Source organism: Rhizopus delemar, genomic scaffold (assembly GCF_000149305.1).
Source record: "Rhizopus delemar RA 99-880 supercont3.7 genomic scaffold, whole genome shotgun sequence".
Lineage (NCBI taxonomy): Eukaryota > Fungi > Mucoromycota > Mucoromycetes > Mucorales > Rhizopodaceae > Rhizopus > Rhizopus delemar.
Genome location: NW_027137833.1, coordinates 1,539,297 through 1,552,222, shown reverse-complemented (window position 1 = coordinate 1,552,222; position 12,926 = coordinate 1,539,297). Strand labels below are relative to the sequence as shown.

Here is a 12,926-nt window from a genome sequence, read left to right as displayed (position 1 = left end):
TACTTGATATCAAAAGGGCAGAAGGTTTCTGAAAGGGAATTAAAGACTGGTCTGGATTTCGCCAAAATTGTGTTTTTCATTGACAAGGCTAGGTTTAACCATTATAGAATAAGAAGCTTTGGTCGATCTATCAAAGGCATTCCAGTAAAGATAGTAGTCCCAAAAGCAAGAGGAGTTAGTTTTACCATTTTTGAAGTAAGTGTTGTTGATATTTCATTGAAAGATCACAGCTAGTATCTATCAAAAAAAAAAAAAAAAAAAAGAGAGAGAGCTGGTATCGAGTATTGTGTTGTATTAATGTCAAATGTAATGGATGTATTAGATAAGTACAGAATAAAAAGGTATTGTTTAATAACGAATAACTCACCCATTCATACTTTCTCAAGTATAAGAAATCTATTGACGAAAGAGGATAAAAATAAATATATACTCCTTCTTGTTCCTCTTTCTGAATCCAATTGAAGGATTTTGGTCTAAAGTGATGTCTAGTATTAAGCATCATGCGTCTAAAGCTATTGATACATTAATAGGGAGTATTATTTTATCAATCAAAAAAGTGAAACGGTTCGACTATAAAGGATGAATCCATCACTCTAAATTTTCTTGGAGTGTTGTAAAAATGAATAAATTGATTTTTAGGTACCAACATGAAAAGTTGTAAATTTTTATGAGCGACTTATTTTTAAGAAATAAGCGAACTAATTTAAAAAAAACCTGTAAATGCAAACTTGAGGGACGTTTAATTTACCTTTCTTTTGTTGACATACGCTGGGATTGTTTTCTGAATTCAATTCCATTTTTTCTTGGAAAAACTAAAAATAAAAAGGATTCATCTTTTTCCTTCTTTCCTTCACACATACATTTATAGTTTATTTTTATTTTTCTTTATGGTACTATCAGATAATAAAAAGCGTGAGCGTACCAAAAAGTTGAAAAAAGTGTAAGGTTTTTATACAAAAAAACAGTTCTATGTATAATATATATTAAATAAAGAATTTATTAGGTGTACTGTTGGTAGAGGAGATCGAGGCAAAGAAAATATACACCCTTCAAAAAGTGACATCTTTAAATCATTACAGACAAATAGCAGTATGAATGATATCAACAATAATATTGTTTGTATCAATCGTGGACAAAAAAGAAAATCAACGGAATTTGTAACCAATAACAAAAAAAGAAAATCCAAGCAAATCTCATTCAGACAAAATAAACCAACAAAGGAAAGCGTAACTGATAAAGACAAGAAAGAAATAATGTTAGAAAGGAAGTACCAAGATAGGAATGAAAAGAAAGAGAAAAAGAAGGATGAAGCGACTGCTCACAAGGAACAGGAAGATGACAATTTTTCTATATGTATGCCATTAATGAATAAGAATAAGAGTGAATGTGAGGAGAATATTGAGCAAATTAGTCAACGATTAAAGGATAATATGATTCGCGTTACATATAACTTACTTGAAGGTCTTATTCAATCAAACAGACCGCACGATTTGCTTATTTACGAAAAAATTTTCAGTTCTTATCAACAAACAATTAGCGTCAGGGCACCAGAAAAGAAATTAGATCACAGCATAAATAATATCGATGCCGTAGTAGATACCAGCATTTCATATACCAAAGAAGAAAGCCCAAATAAAAACGATAATCCTTTACTTCAAATTAATCCTAGTAATGTTCTGAAGAACCTTTCATTCAATACAGAGCAGGAAAACGATTTCATTACTACTTGGTTCCAGTACCATGATTATGAAGACAATACAAGAACCCTAGCTAATATTCACAGTCAAGATAGCTTCAGTATAATTACAAATCAGGAGCTTTCAGGTATCAAAACATACAACAGAAAAAAGGGATAAACTTTAAAAAGGAGAGAGGAACAAAAAGAGCTTACTTTTTTCTTTCTTTTAGATCTATTAGGCACTGATGAATTACTCTGCTTGGATATTTGAAATTATATATTTATTAATAAAAAATATGCTGCAAACTAGCTTTTGTAAAAAAATAATAGATATTTTCGAAATCAACTTCCTTTATCAGGTACGACTTTTTTTGAAGGAATTTTTTATAGTGAATGTGTTTACAATAAAAATACGTTTAAACACATATACAGCAACAAAAAGGTAAGGATATGTGCACTTTCTCCCTCCCCCTTTTTTTATTGTTTACACACAATTACACAAAAAACTATAAATGGTACTAACTTTATGAAATTGCACTTCAAATCTTAATTGTGGGCCATAAATATGTGATTCTTTAGAATGTATCCTTTCTTTCTTTTCTTTTCCTTTTTATTTTTCTTATGCATTATAAGCTATCTTATTATTTAAAAAACATTATTTTTATTTACACATTAATATTCCAACATATCCTTTTGCTACCAACAGCGTTTCAAAACTTGCTCGTTCTCTTTAGTATTGACTTGCACAAAAATTTCATCTTGTTTGCTCCGCTTGCTTTTTTTATCATTACTTATTATGTTTCAAAGGTATATTCAAATTAATTAAGAGATATAAAAGAGGAGAGGTTACAATAGGAAAGGAGAATTTCCGAATCAAGGAGGCGGGACAAAAGAAAGGAATAGAAAGGGGTTGCATAAAATTCACTGAAAAAGACAAACTAACTGTAATTTCTTTTTTCTTAGAGCACACTATCATTTATTCAGCATTACTCAAGGCAGATCTTGCTAATTTTTACTATCTCAGCTTCCCTAGCTGAGGTCAGTAAACCAAGAACAGTTAACGCCGAAAAACGCGAAAGTAACAACAAAATAAATGAGTCCAAACGTCCATGTAATGTTCGCCAATTTTCAGCAATTTCTTCTAAAGAATCAAAAAAGCATTATATTCCATCCTTGAACAATACAAGAAAACATAATAAAAGCCCAGCAAATGATAATAATCAAGATGACGGTACAGAATGGACTCACATCTCCAAAAAGCGTGAAAAAAAAAGATACCAATCCTTTCCGCCTACTGTCACTCCTACCAAGACTTTTTCTTGTTCATTCTCCTCCTCCGAAAATGTTGAGCGCTTTGGAAAGCTCATAAACACAAATAACCTTGCATACACTGCTGATGCTACTACTTCAAAAACAGGACCCATCATCGTAATACCGAAACAGACCTGGGCCAGCCCAACAGAGCAGTACGAATATTCTCCTTCGCTTAGCAATAATGGTAGTTGTAGCACTGTATCTTCTACTGAATCACCTACTACATCACATCGCGAGCTTTTTCTTCAAATGACAGAAAAATATTATTCACCTTTTATCACTGGTTTTGACCTTGGCGTTGCTCCTGCTCAAATACCGATTAATGATTGCATGTTTAATGACTCTAGAAAATTGGATCATCACTTGCTTTCACAAGCTAAATTTCATAAAAACGAGTCTCCTGAAACAGACAAACCCTACTTGATCTCACCTTATTTGGATGAGGTTGACATGGTTCATGAGCCATCTATTGTGAACTTCTTGAATCAAGTCGATAGCGAGGATATAGCCTTTTTTTCCAAGCGACTTGAAACTAAGTATAAGATCTTTATTTCTTAAACCTCGTCAAACCTGACAAATAGGTCAATATATGCGAAATTAATAATAATAATAAAAAACGTACAGTAAAAAGCATAGATATCTTTGTTTATGACAGGTTGTATGATTGTTCTTTCTTTAAAAATACTGTTTGCATCGTTGAATATTTTCACATGGACTTCAATTAAAGATGTGCTCTCATTATGCGCTTGTAATTTTGATTGCTTGCAGAAAAATACACTTTAAAATTTGAACAAATATGCTGCTCTTTATATGAATTTATTTACATAAACAAAACATGCTTAGGCTTCTACAATCGGGCATGGTCTCGTTGAATCTCGAACTCTATACGTCTCAACGCGCGATCTGCTTCTTTTATACAATCTGCTTGCTTAAAATCGCGTCCATGTTGTCGAGCGCTTTGATAAAATTGAATGGCTTTTGATTGATCTTTTGTTTGCTAAGAAAAGATGCATTCATGTTATTTTGCGTATATTTTTATAATTCCAAGAAATACTCAAATATTTACCTCGAATAACATGCCCATGTTGAAAAGTAAGGTACCGCACGCCTGGTCACAAACATTGCCATCTTTGTTCATCTTTTTTGTGTTTGGGTTCTGAGCAAGGTCCAGACCTTTTTGCCCCCACAATTTAGCATCTTCATATTTGCCTAACTTTGCATAAGATTCAGCTAAATTGTTCATCAATACCGCTGACTGACAAGAGTTTAATCCTATCAAAGTAAGTGCACGCATATAAAGATCAATTGCTAAGCTATTTGTTTTAAAAAGAAAGAAGATTAATTGATGTTGAAGGTCAACATAAAAAACATAAAAATTAATATTAGCTTACTCTGATTTGTTCCTTGACGCGTAATAGGCACCAAATGTCTCGAGTGCAGTTCCAATATTTGTCTGTGTCAGCCATCTAGGCATGTGCTCCCCATCAAAGATAATTTCATTCATGTCACCGTATTCTGAATCTGATTTGGATGAGACCTTTAATAGATGTTCTACAGACCACTCATACCATCTCTCTGCTTCCTCGTCCATTTTCATTGCTGATGTGATATCCCCTAATTTTTGAGCTATACCTACTACTTTCTTTTGCTCAAGAGTTGAAAGGCTATTAAGATCCACTTGAAAGATTGCATCATTAGCTGTCTTTTTCATGCCTTCGTTCTCTAGTCCCAGGAGATGACGCAGGGCAAGAGTTAAGCTACGTCGAGCTTCTGGTAGTTTTCCTACGTGTTCTTGTAATGCACCCAGTTGAACAAGGATCCCTGTCAAAGGTGCACCATTTTTTTCAAGTTCGGGTGACTGAAGCGCTTCGGCGAACGCCTCACTGAAATATTTAAGTGCCAGGGTAAAATCTTGGTTTTGTTGATAATAAAGCGCTTTCAAAAGTGGTTGGCGAACAGAGACTGGGAATTTCTGAATATCAGATGTAAGATGATCATATAGGCCAACACCAAGACATATCAGGCCGAAACTAATGAGTGCTGCAGGTAAAGGATGAATACGAAGAGTTCTTGACTGTGCTACTGATGATACATTTTTTTGTGTTGTGTAGCGAGCATTTTGAACATTTTGAAGATTGAACAAGGCCTTTGTTGGCACAGACAAACGGGATGCACGGCAAGATCTAAAGAAAAGGCGTTGAAAGGACATTAAAGAGAAAAGAAAAACTGTTTCTTTGGCAGACGCGATTAAGCTTAAACCTCCACTTTTAGTCAAGTCACATGCTGGGGTTTAAATTATTTTGATATCTACTACGTTTAAACGACACGCCATTTCAGAAAATAGAGTGTGTCCTATGCTGAAGTCATTTTGTGTATTTCTATCTCTTTTTGAGCAATACAGGCTTTAGATAGCCTGTGGATTGTGGTATCTTGGTGGTCATTCCTTGGACACAAGCTATGGACGTCAATTACAACCAGTGGAACCATTGAAAGGTTACTGGACAGAGGGTATGCAAAAAGTCTACGAGTACCGAGAAAGATGTTGTCGTAAGTGGCGAAAAGCCCGAGGACTCAATAGACTGAAAAACTAGCTCAAATATCAAGGGCTTCGCGCAGTACTACGGCGACTTCTCGGAAAAAGGCATAGAGAAAACTGGAAACATTTCTGTCAACAGTTGGCATCCAGTCAGCATGCAAAGGCGATTGCCAAAATCAGTCATATACAGAAACGAAGGACAATAAGTCCAACATTTTAACAATGGAATGTCCCAAGCATTCAGCCGACACAATGGTGAGACATCTTGAAAGCGTATACCCTAGAGAAATTATACAGGAAATGCAAAGGTACAATGTTAGTTCAATCAGCTTATTAGTTGAATTGGCTTGCCCAATCACATTGACAGATATCCTTGCAGCTATTCAATTACTCCCTCCTAACAAGGTTCCTGGTGGTGACCATGTAAAAAACGAGATGCTTCTTCCTATTCAACATCCCCTTGCATCAATTTTGCTAGTACTGTTCCAATTATGCTGGAAATAGTCCTATGTTCACGAAAGTTGACGTGTGGCTCAAGTAGTACCTAATAACTGGGAATGACCTTTTTTGTAACATATCTTGTTACAGCTTAAAAGCAATAATGACAATAGATGTTCATGTAAAGAAACTCTCTATTGAAGATTTCAATAATTATGAGGAGCAAGTAGCCGAGATTTATACCAGGTTGATGTCAATTATGTGTCGAATTGTTAATGATAAAGCAGATAATGAGCAAAATACAACTAAAGGGTGGAAAAATCAAAATACAAGGTTTTGCTAAGTGCTTTACAAGTAATACTACAAAAAATAATAATTCTAAAAAGCCAATATCTTACTGATCTATACACTGACAAGCAAACTATCGATTTTATCTCTTTGATAATTGAGATAGTTCTTATAAAGGATGCCACGTTAAGTGAATGTGTTACATTTTCTACTGTATATAGTTTCTGAGAGATGTGGAATGAAAATCAAGAAGTTCCTGAGAAAAAAAGACGCTAAGCTAAAAACGATGAGTGTTGAAAGTGGAGCGCACATTGTTTATTGTGAAACTTGCTGACAATTTTGCACTCATGACTTTAGGACAGATGAGAAAAAATCTTATTAAAAAGTATCTTGACATTTCAAGGTGCATGAATATAAAAACAAAATACAAAAATTAAAGCACGCACATTTAACACTAGTCACTCAGATAAATATCTGAATGAAGTTGTAATCACTAGTTACGTAACATAGAATTGAATAATCTAGTGGTTTTCCGTTCCGATGATATTTTTTTCTCTATTCTTCGTACTCTATCAACACACTAGTATGAGATAGTCGGTACTCAATAGTCTAAGATAAGCATGTAATCACTTTTAAAAAAAAAAGACGGACTTAATAATGTACAAATAAGCGGTCTAATGAATACCACTTCGCTTTTTATTCCTTTTCGACTATAGCTTTATGCGTACGAAGATCACGGGCAATGGTTTCAGCTGGTGCCCTTTCATACACAACTTTATAAATGGCTGTCATCAGAGGGAACCTAAAGAAAAAAAAAGTTATTGATATGATACAACGCACACAGTGTCAAACTTACTCTCCTGTCATGTTTCTAGCAGATAAGAAAGCATAAACTTCCTGAGCTGTGGTTGTGCCTTGTAGCTTTTGGCCATTTAACATTTCCTTTTCTACCTCCTCAATGGGTTTATCGGATTTGATAAAAGCGGCAGATACTTTTCTATTTCGGCCACCAGAACAAGTAGTGATAAGATCAGCAACACCACACGATTCTATGCACGAAAATATTAACAAACTTCTTACTCAACTTACTTTTCTTGACATACCAAAAAAGGTTTCTGTACGAACACCACCAAAAAAAGTTTTACCAAACTTTCTCATCTCAATGAGACCACGACGAATGACTGCTGCTTTTGTATTGTTGCCATAGTCAAGACCATCACACATACCAGCTCCGAGAGCAACTACGTTCTTTAGAGCGCCACAAATTTGAAGACCTCTTTGATCAGCAATGACGTTACAATCAAAGTATTCTGTGTGGAATAGCTTAAGGAACAGCTCGCCATATTTAGGATCTTGACAGGCAATGGTAGTTTCACCAAACTGTTCCTCAGCCACCTCACTTGCGATATTAGCTCCACTTAATGCAGCACAAGGAACATTCAAGATTCTTTCGATTTCTTCAGAGAAGAGGAATAAATTATTGTCTCTGTAGTCCAAGCCTTTAATTAAAGAAATGGCTACACAATCTTTGGAAATGACATCAACAAGATTCCCACATACTTTATATACAAATTGATGTGGTAAAACAAAGACAAGAATATTAGCATCTTTTGCTGCCTCTTTCGCATCGGGAATAGCGATTACATTTTCACCGAGATTGATACCAGGAAGGTATCTATAGAAAATGCATTTATATATTTAAATACATAACACTCTAGCTTTTATACTTACTTGACATTTTCGTGTTTTTCATTAATAATTTCTGTCAAATTCTTGCCTTCGATTTGCTCTTCAAAGACCCACATACGAATGTCGCGTTCAAATGTGTCACTGTGTCTGATCGTATTTTGTGCGCAAATGCGAGCAATAGCAGAACCCCTTTCAACACATGTTACTTAAAAAACAAGGAGAAATAAATTTTGTAATATTTACCAGTTGCCGGATCCAATAATCGTTACTCTCTTTTTGTCAGTCATTGTTATGTATATTATCGAAAGTAAACAAAAAAAGAGAGAAAGAAAGAAAAAAACTGTGAATATATATGCAGATAAGCAGTAATGATACGATCAGTGTCTAATTATATATAAAGTCCGAATATTAAAATACCTATAGCAAGGCTTTTGGACCCTTTACCACAACTTATTGGGGAAAGGCAAAAAAAAAAAAGCATTGTCGTACACTTAAATTACCATAAAAGATATGACGTAGTGACAGTGTAAGGATTCAAAGATCAAACTCGGTGATTGTAAAGTATATGATTATTAGCAGGATTTACACTTTGTAAGGAAGGAATTTCACAATGGAATGTTGTAATCAAATCTTATGTATGACGTGAGGTTTGATTGAATATTAATAAATATATTAATATTTTTTTTGCTTAATCTATTAATAACGCCTTTTAAATCATATAATCTGATTATTACTACATCCTGACTGCTAACAGTTGGACAAAGTTTACATTATTTCAATTAATAAACGGCAAGAGGATAATATTGTGAGATGTTTATAACTTAGTATATAGTGATTTAACAAGTACAATATACCTCAATAAGAGCATTTTGTGCCGAATGTTTAAATGTTCTGCATCAGATATGGTTTTCCTCAGTCTAGTATCTGGTAACAAAGTTTTTATCTCTATTTAGACGAGTTTTTCTGTTCTTTTGAATTAAAAGCACAGTAAACCGTCTTTTACACCAATTGAAAGCAAAATATTTACAGGAGGCATTTTAAACAAATAGCACTTATCTATAGATATTACCAGTGCTTTTTCTATACAAATTCTCTTTTCAAGTAGTTCATAAAGGTTATCAATCTTGCTTAAAACATATAAGCTATTTGCAGTGAAGGTTACTAATGGCGCAGGCAGTCTGAAGGATAACCTGCCTAATTCATATGTTGGATTTAGCAATATACTTCATAGTCTTACCTTCAACTTGGGTTTACTAAGCACCTCTGTCGACGAGTTGAAGCTGACTCGTAGCAAAAGAGTGTAGTTTTTTGAAATTTCATTATAAAATTTTTATATTTCACGGTTGATTATAACATTACGTACAATAATCCTTGAAACTTTTAGTTTGAATATCTGTATTTACATAGGACCCATAAGAAATTGTTGCCTCAGCAGATTTGCGTACTAGTAATGTTATGTCAGGAATCAGCTATGACCGTAAGCTATAGAAATAAATATCTTTTGATTTACAATAAAAGTTAAATTTGCTAATCTTCTGTAAAAAAAAAACTTTCAAACTTGATTGCTAAGTTTGAAGCCTATTGCAAAGTAATAAAGTGCCTTACTATGAAAAATAAAGCATCTTTCGATGCAATGGCTTCACTAAGGCTGAGTCACTCCAATTCATTTTCTGCTTTGTTGACTGTGTTAGTAGCTATAAAACCCTAATCATGATGTCTAATATCCAGACTAGTACTTCCACGCAAATGCAGGTCCGTTTACCTAAGACTCCTGAATCTTGATTGATAATGAAATAAAACTTTGCAATTCAATCTAAGTTATTGCCGCACTCCAAAAATAACCATCGTATAGCAATCGAGCGTTATTACAGCCCAATAGTATGAGTATATGGAAATATAGACTTGTATGTACATCTTGCTAAAATTGATTGATGAATGAGAAGCAAGCGATTATCGTAAATTTTTAAAATCTGCATAATAGCATTTAGCTATATGCATAGTACATAGGACATGTATTAATATCTACAAAGTGAAAAGTATATAAACTCTGAACATACATCATTTTTAAAATTATGTATAATTTTAGAACCTATTGATTCAAGTTCTTTACTATCCTATTTGTGAACAAAATAGTTATGACAAAGAGTTGTGAATGCTAATGGTTTGGTTTGAATCCTAGGTTCATAAAAGCCAGATCACTGCATTGAAAAGTACGATGCGAGAAAGAGCTGTATTCAGATCAAAATAAGAATACATTTACCACCGTGGTTCGTGAAGAACACAAAGAGATACCAGTTTATGCAATATAAATTTTAATAATTTTTACGCTAGACAAAGGGTAAAGATGAAAGTAAATAAATTTCTAAGCTATCAAGTAGCTATACTTGGAAAATATAGCTTATTAAAACAAAAACAAAAAACTCTGCAAGTGTCTCGTTTTGTGATAGCCACAAGCAAAGAAGCCTTGACTTTGTGCTTTTCCTTCTTTAAAGAAAGGCGCTCATGGATCAAACTGGAAACAGCCAATAACAAAAATAACTCAAGCTTCCAAAAATACTTTTCGATGAGACCATCTTATGATAATGAGAGGCTGATTAAATAGCACTAGGGATAATGAAGAAATGGTTGTACAAGACGTCCAATATACAAAAAAAAAGTTCTTTGTTGCAATTCGGCCATGTGAACTATTAGGACAATTTAATGTTTTTGTTGTACAATAATTTGGCAACACTGCAGAATTGTTCTGTTGATATGTCTTCTGGCCTTGCTTGAAAGTCAAAGATTGCTTCTAATTGATCAAGCATTGAGTTGATATCTGGTATCTCTTTTCCGAGGTGTTTTGTTATATGTCCCATGGTTTTTCTTCTTTTTGTGAAATAGATTCTCAATAAATCTTCGAGTGTAGTATAGCTACCTTCATTATTATATTAGACATTTTGCTTTATAAATGTATCTTCTTTTCTTTTTTTACCTTTCATCTCAACATCAGTTGCAAAGAATGGTTTTGGTGAAAACTGAATCACTGTGGCGTCTACCTTTGGTCGCGGTACAAATATAGTCGAAGGCACTTTATAAACTTCTCTTACGTTATATAGGCTTTGTGTCATAACTGAAAGTCTGCCACGCTTTGATGTAGATGTATTTGCAATAATTCTCTATTTCAAGTGTCAATAGATGTGAATCTTTTCATTCGCTTCACTCCTTAACTTACATCGCCAACTTCCTTTTGAAACATCAATGTTAACCAAACACCTTTGCTGGTACCAAATAAACCTTCCCGACTTGCTGTTTGATGTAACCACCGTAACAGTAAAGGGGATGCAATATTGAATGGCAAATTACCAATGATATGGATAGGGTAGTCATTCAACGATGATTTTTCTATTTGTGATAATATATTATCATAATCTACTTTCAATGCATTTCCATGGACAACTCGAAATCTATTTTCTGATGCTTCTGATAGTTGCTATAAGCAAATTTTGTATAAGGTTACCACTCATTTTAATACACAGAATAAGACATACGTAAAGAGTTGGTAGAAATCGATCGTCTTTCTCTACAGCAACAATGTTAGTTGCCCCTGAATCTAAAATAGATCTTGAAAGTAATCCAGGCCCAGGTCCAACTTCAACAACCAAGGGTGTATTTTTTGAGATCTGAGCTGTTCTTACTATTTTATCTATTTGAAAACTAGTCAAGATCTATAGATCTCCCCTATTCTCTTTTTTTTTTTTTTTTTGTTACCAGTGATGTTCTTGTCGAGAATGAAATTTTGACTAAGTTGCGATTTAGCAGATAAGCCATAGAGCTTAATAAGTTCTCTAACAGAAGGTAACTTTGGTAACATTTGCTAATGAAAAGAAGTGAAGAAAAAAAAAGTATTTTTTTAATCATAACGGAGTTTGCAAACGAGAATTAGTTTGAGCAATAGGAACTGTTTTCCGTTCATAAGGTTTCATAAAATAAAGGATTGTAGCTCTCTTCATATCATACAAAAGGGTGTACCTGATATATACACATGGACAATAGAGGGTCTTGATGCATATGTAGCAAATGTTTAATGTCCGGATTTCTTTAAGCTAAGCCAATCAAACCAAGAAATTTTGCATGAAATAGAAAGTCGATTTTTCTATGCTATTTTGATTTCAACGGTCAAATGAGGTGATATGACTGATGAAGGCATTTACAAAAGTCATTACTTTAATGAAACCATAATATCACGCTTGTAGCCAAAAAGATAAGAACAAACTTGATCGAGGAGCTTTGTAACTAATATTTATTTACTAAAAAAAAAAAAGCATTACCATAGCATGGTTCAGTGATATATCACTATAATGTTTTTTTGTCAGTTAGCTTGATTCAGTTTGCTACATTATATGGTCAGCTTGCAGGTAAGCAAGAAATAATTCCCATTACTCTAAGCTTTTTTTTTTTTTGCTATCAACTATTGACTGTTAATGTCTTGGTACCTTTTACTTTATAATCTCAATAGGTATTGCCCAGAAGGTTAGTTGGCTGTTTCATATATGTACTCTTTATAGGATAGTGATATAAAGTTCTCTAACATTCAAAAAGTCTATAATTACTTTTTTGCCACTAGAAAAATCTCATGAATATTGCTTTAAATGCTAGCTTTTGACGACAGCTGGTTTAGATTTTTTTTTTTGGTTCAAAAAGAAAAAAAAAAAAGTTTTTTTTTTTTTTTTTAATTCCAGGAAGTTTTAGAGAAATAAACCTGGATCCTGTTTAAAGAAATTTTTCGAAATAGGTTATTCGCGCAAATTTGGTTGGGCTTTTTAAAAAGGGAAAAAGGCCGTATAATTTTTCAAAAGGAAAACCCCTTTTTAAAAAAAAAAAAAAAAAAAAAAAAAAAAAAAAAAAAAAAAAAAAAACAGCAGTGAAACACTGTCGACTTTTATCCATTTCTGGATCTTTGCTGCTGATTACATTATTTATTTCACAGCATATAATAAATTCAGA

General features: G+C 33.4%; 5 protein-coding genes across 5 annotated transcripts; 2 read left to right on the top strand and 3 right to left on the bottom strand.

Annotated features, from left to right (window-relative positions):
- Positions 1-3,241: 3,241 nt before the first annotated feature.
- RO3G_09784 (uncharacterized protein) lies at positions 3,242-3,550 on the top strand (the record flags this gene model as incomplete). Its single annotated transcript, XM_067664369.1, has 1 exon — positions 3,242-3,550. One exon carries the CDS (start codon positions 3,242-3,244, stop codon positions 3,548-3,550), a length of 309 nt encoding a protein of 102 aa, XP_067520470.1.
- Positions 3,551-4,379: 829 nt separating this feature from the next.
- RO3G_09783 (uncharacterized protein) lies at positions 4,380-5,201 on the bottom strand (the record flags this gene model as incomplete). The annotated part of the gene is made up of 1 exon (XM_067664368.1): positions 4,380-5,201. The coding sequence occupies one exon, from the start codon at positions 5,199-5,201 to the stop codon at positions 4,380-4,382; it is 822 nt and encodes a 273-aa protein (XP_067520469.1).
- A 549-nt stretch (positions 5,202-5,750) lies between these two features.
- RO3G_09782 (uncharacterized protein) lies at positions 5,751-6,069 on the top strand (the record flags this gene model as incomplete). The annotated part of the gene is made up of 2 exons (XM_067664367.1): positions 5,751-5,951; positions 6,007-6,069. The coding sequence occupies 2 exons, from the start codon at positions 5,751-5,753 to the stop codon at positions 6,067-6,069; spliced, it is 264 nt and encodes an 87-aa protein (XP_067520468.1).
- Positions 6,070-6,950: 881 nt separating this feature from the next.
- On the bottom strand, positions 6,951-8,230 carry RO3G_09781 (glycerol-3-phosphate dehydrogenase [NAD+]; the record flags this gene model as incomplete). Its single annotated transcript, XM_067664366.1, has 5 exons — positions 6,951-7,056; positions 7,111-7,303; positions 7,358-7,929; positions 7,986-8,132; positions 8,187-8,230. 5 exons carry the CDS (start codon positions 8,228-8,230, stop codon positions 6,951-6,953), a joined length of 1,062 nt encoding a protein of 353 aa, XP_067520467.1.
- A 2,400-nt stretch (positions 8,231-10,630) lies between these two features.
- Positions 10,631-11,793, bottom strand: RO3G_09780 (uncharacterized protein; the record flags this gene model as incomplete). Its single annotated transcript, XM_067664365.1, has 5 exons — positions 10,631-10,857; positions 10,915-11,098; positions 11,155-11,412; positions 11,507-11,625; positions 11,691-11,793. The coding sequence occupies 5 exons, from the start codon at positions 11,791-11,793 to the stop codon at positions 10,631-10,633; spliced, it is 891 nt and encodes a 296-aa protein (XP_067520466.1).
- Positions 11,794-12,926: the final 1,133 nt, after the last annotated feature.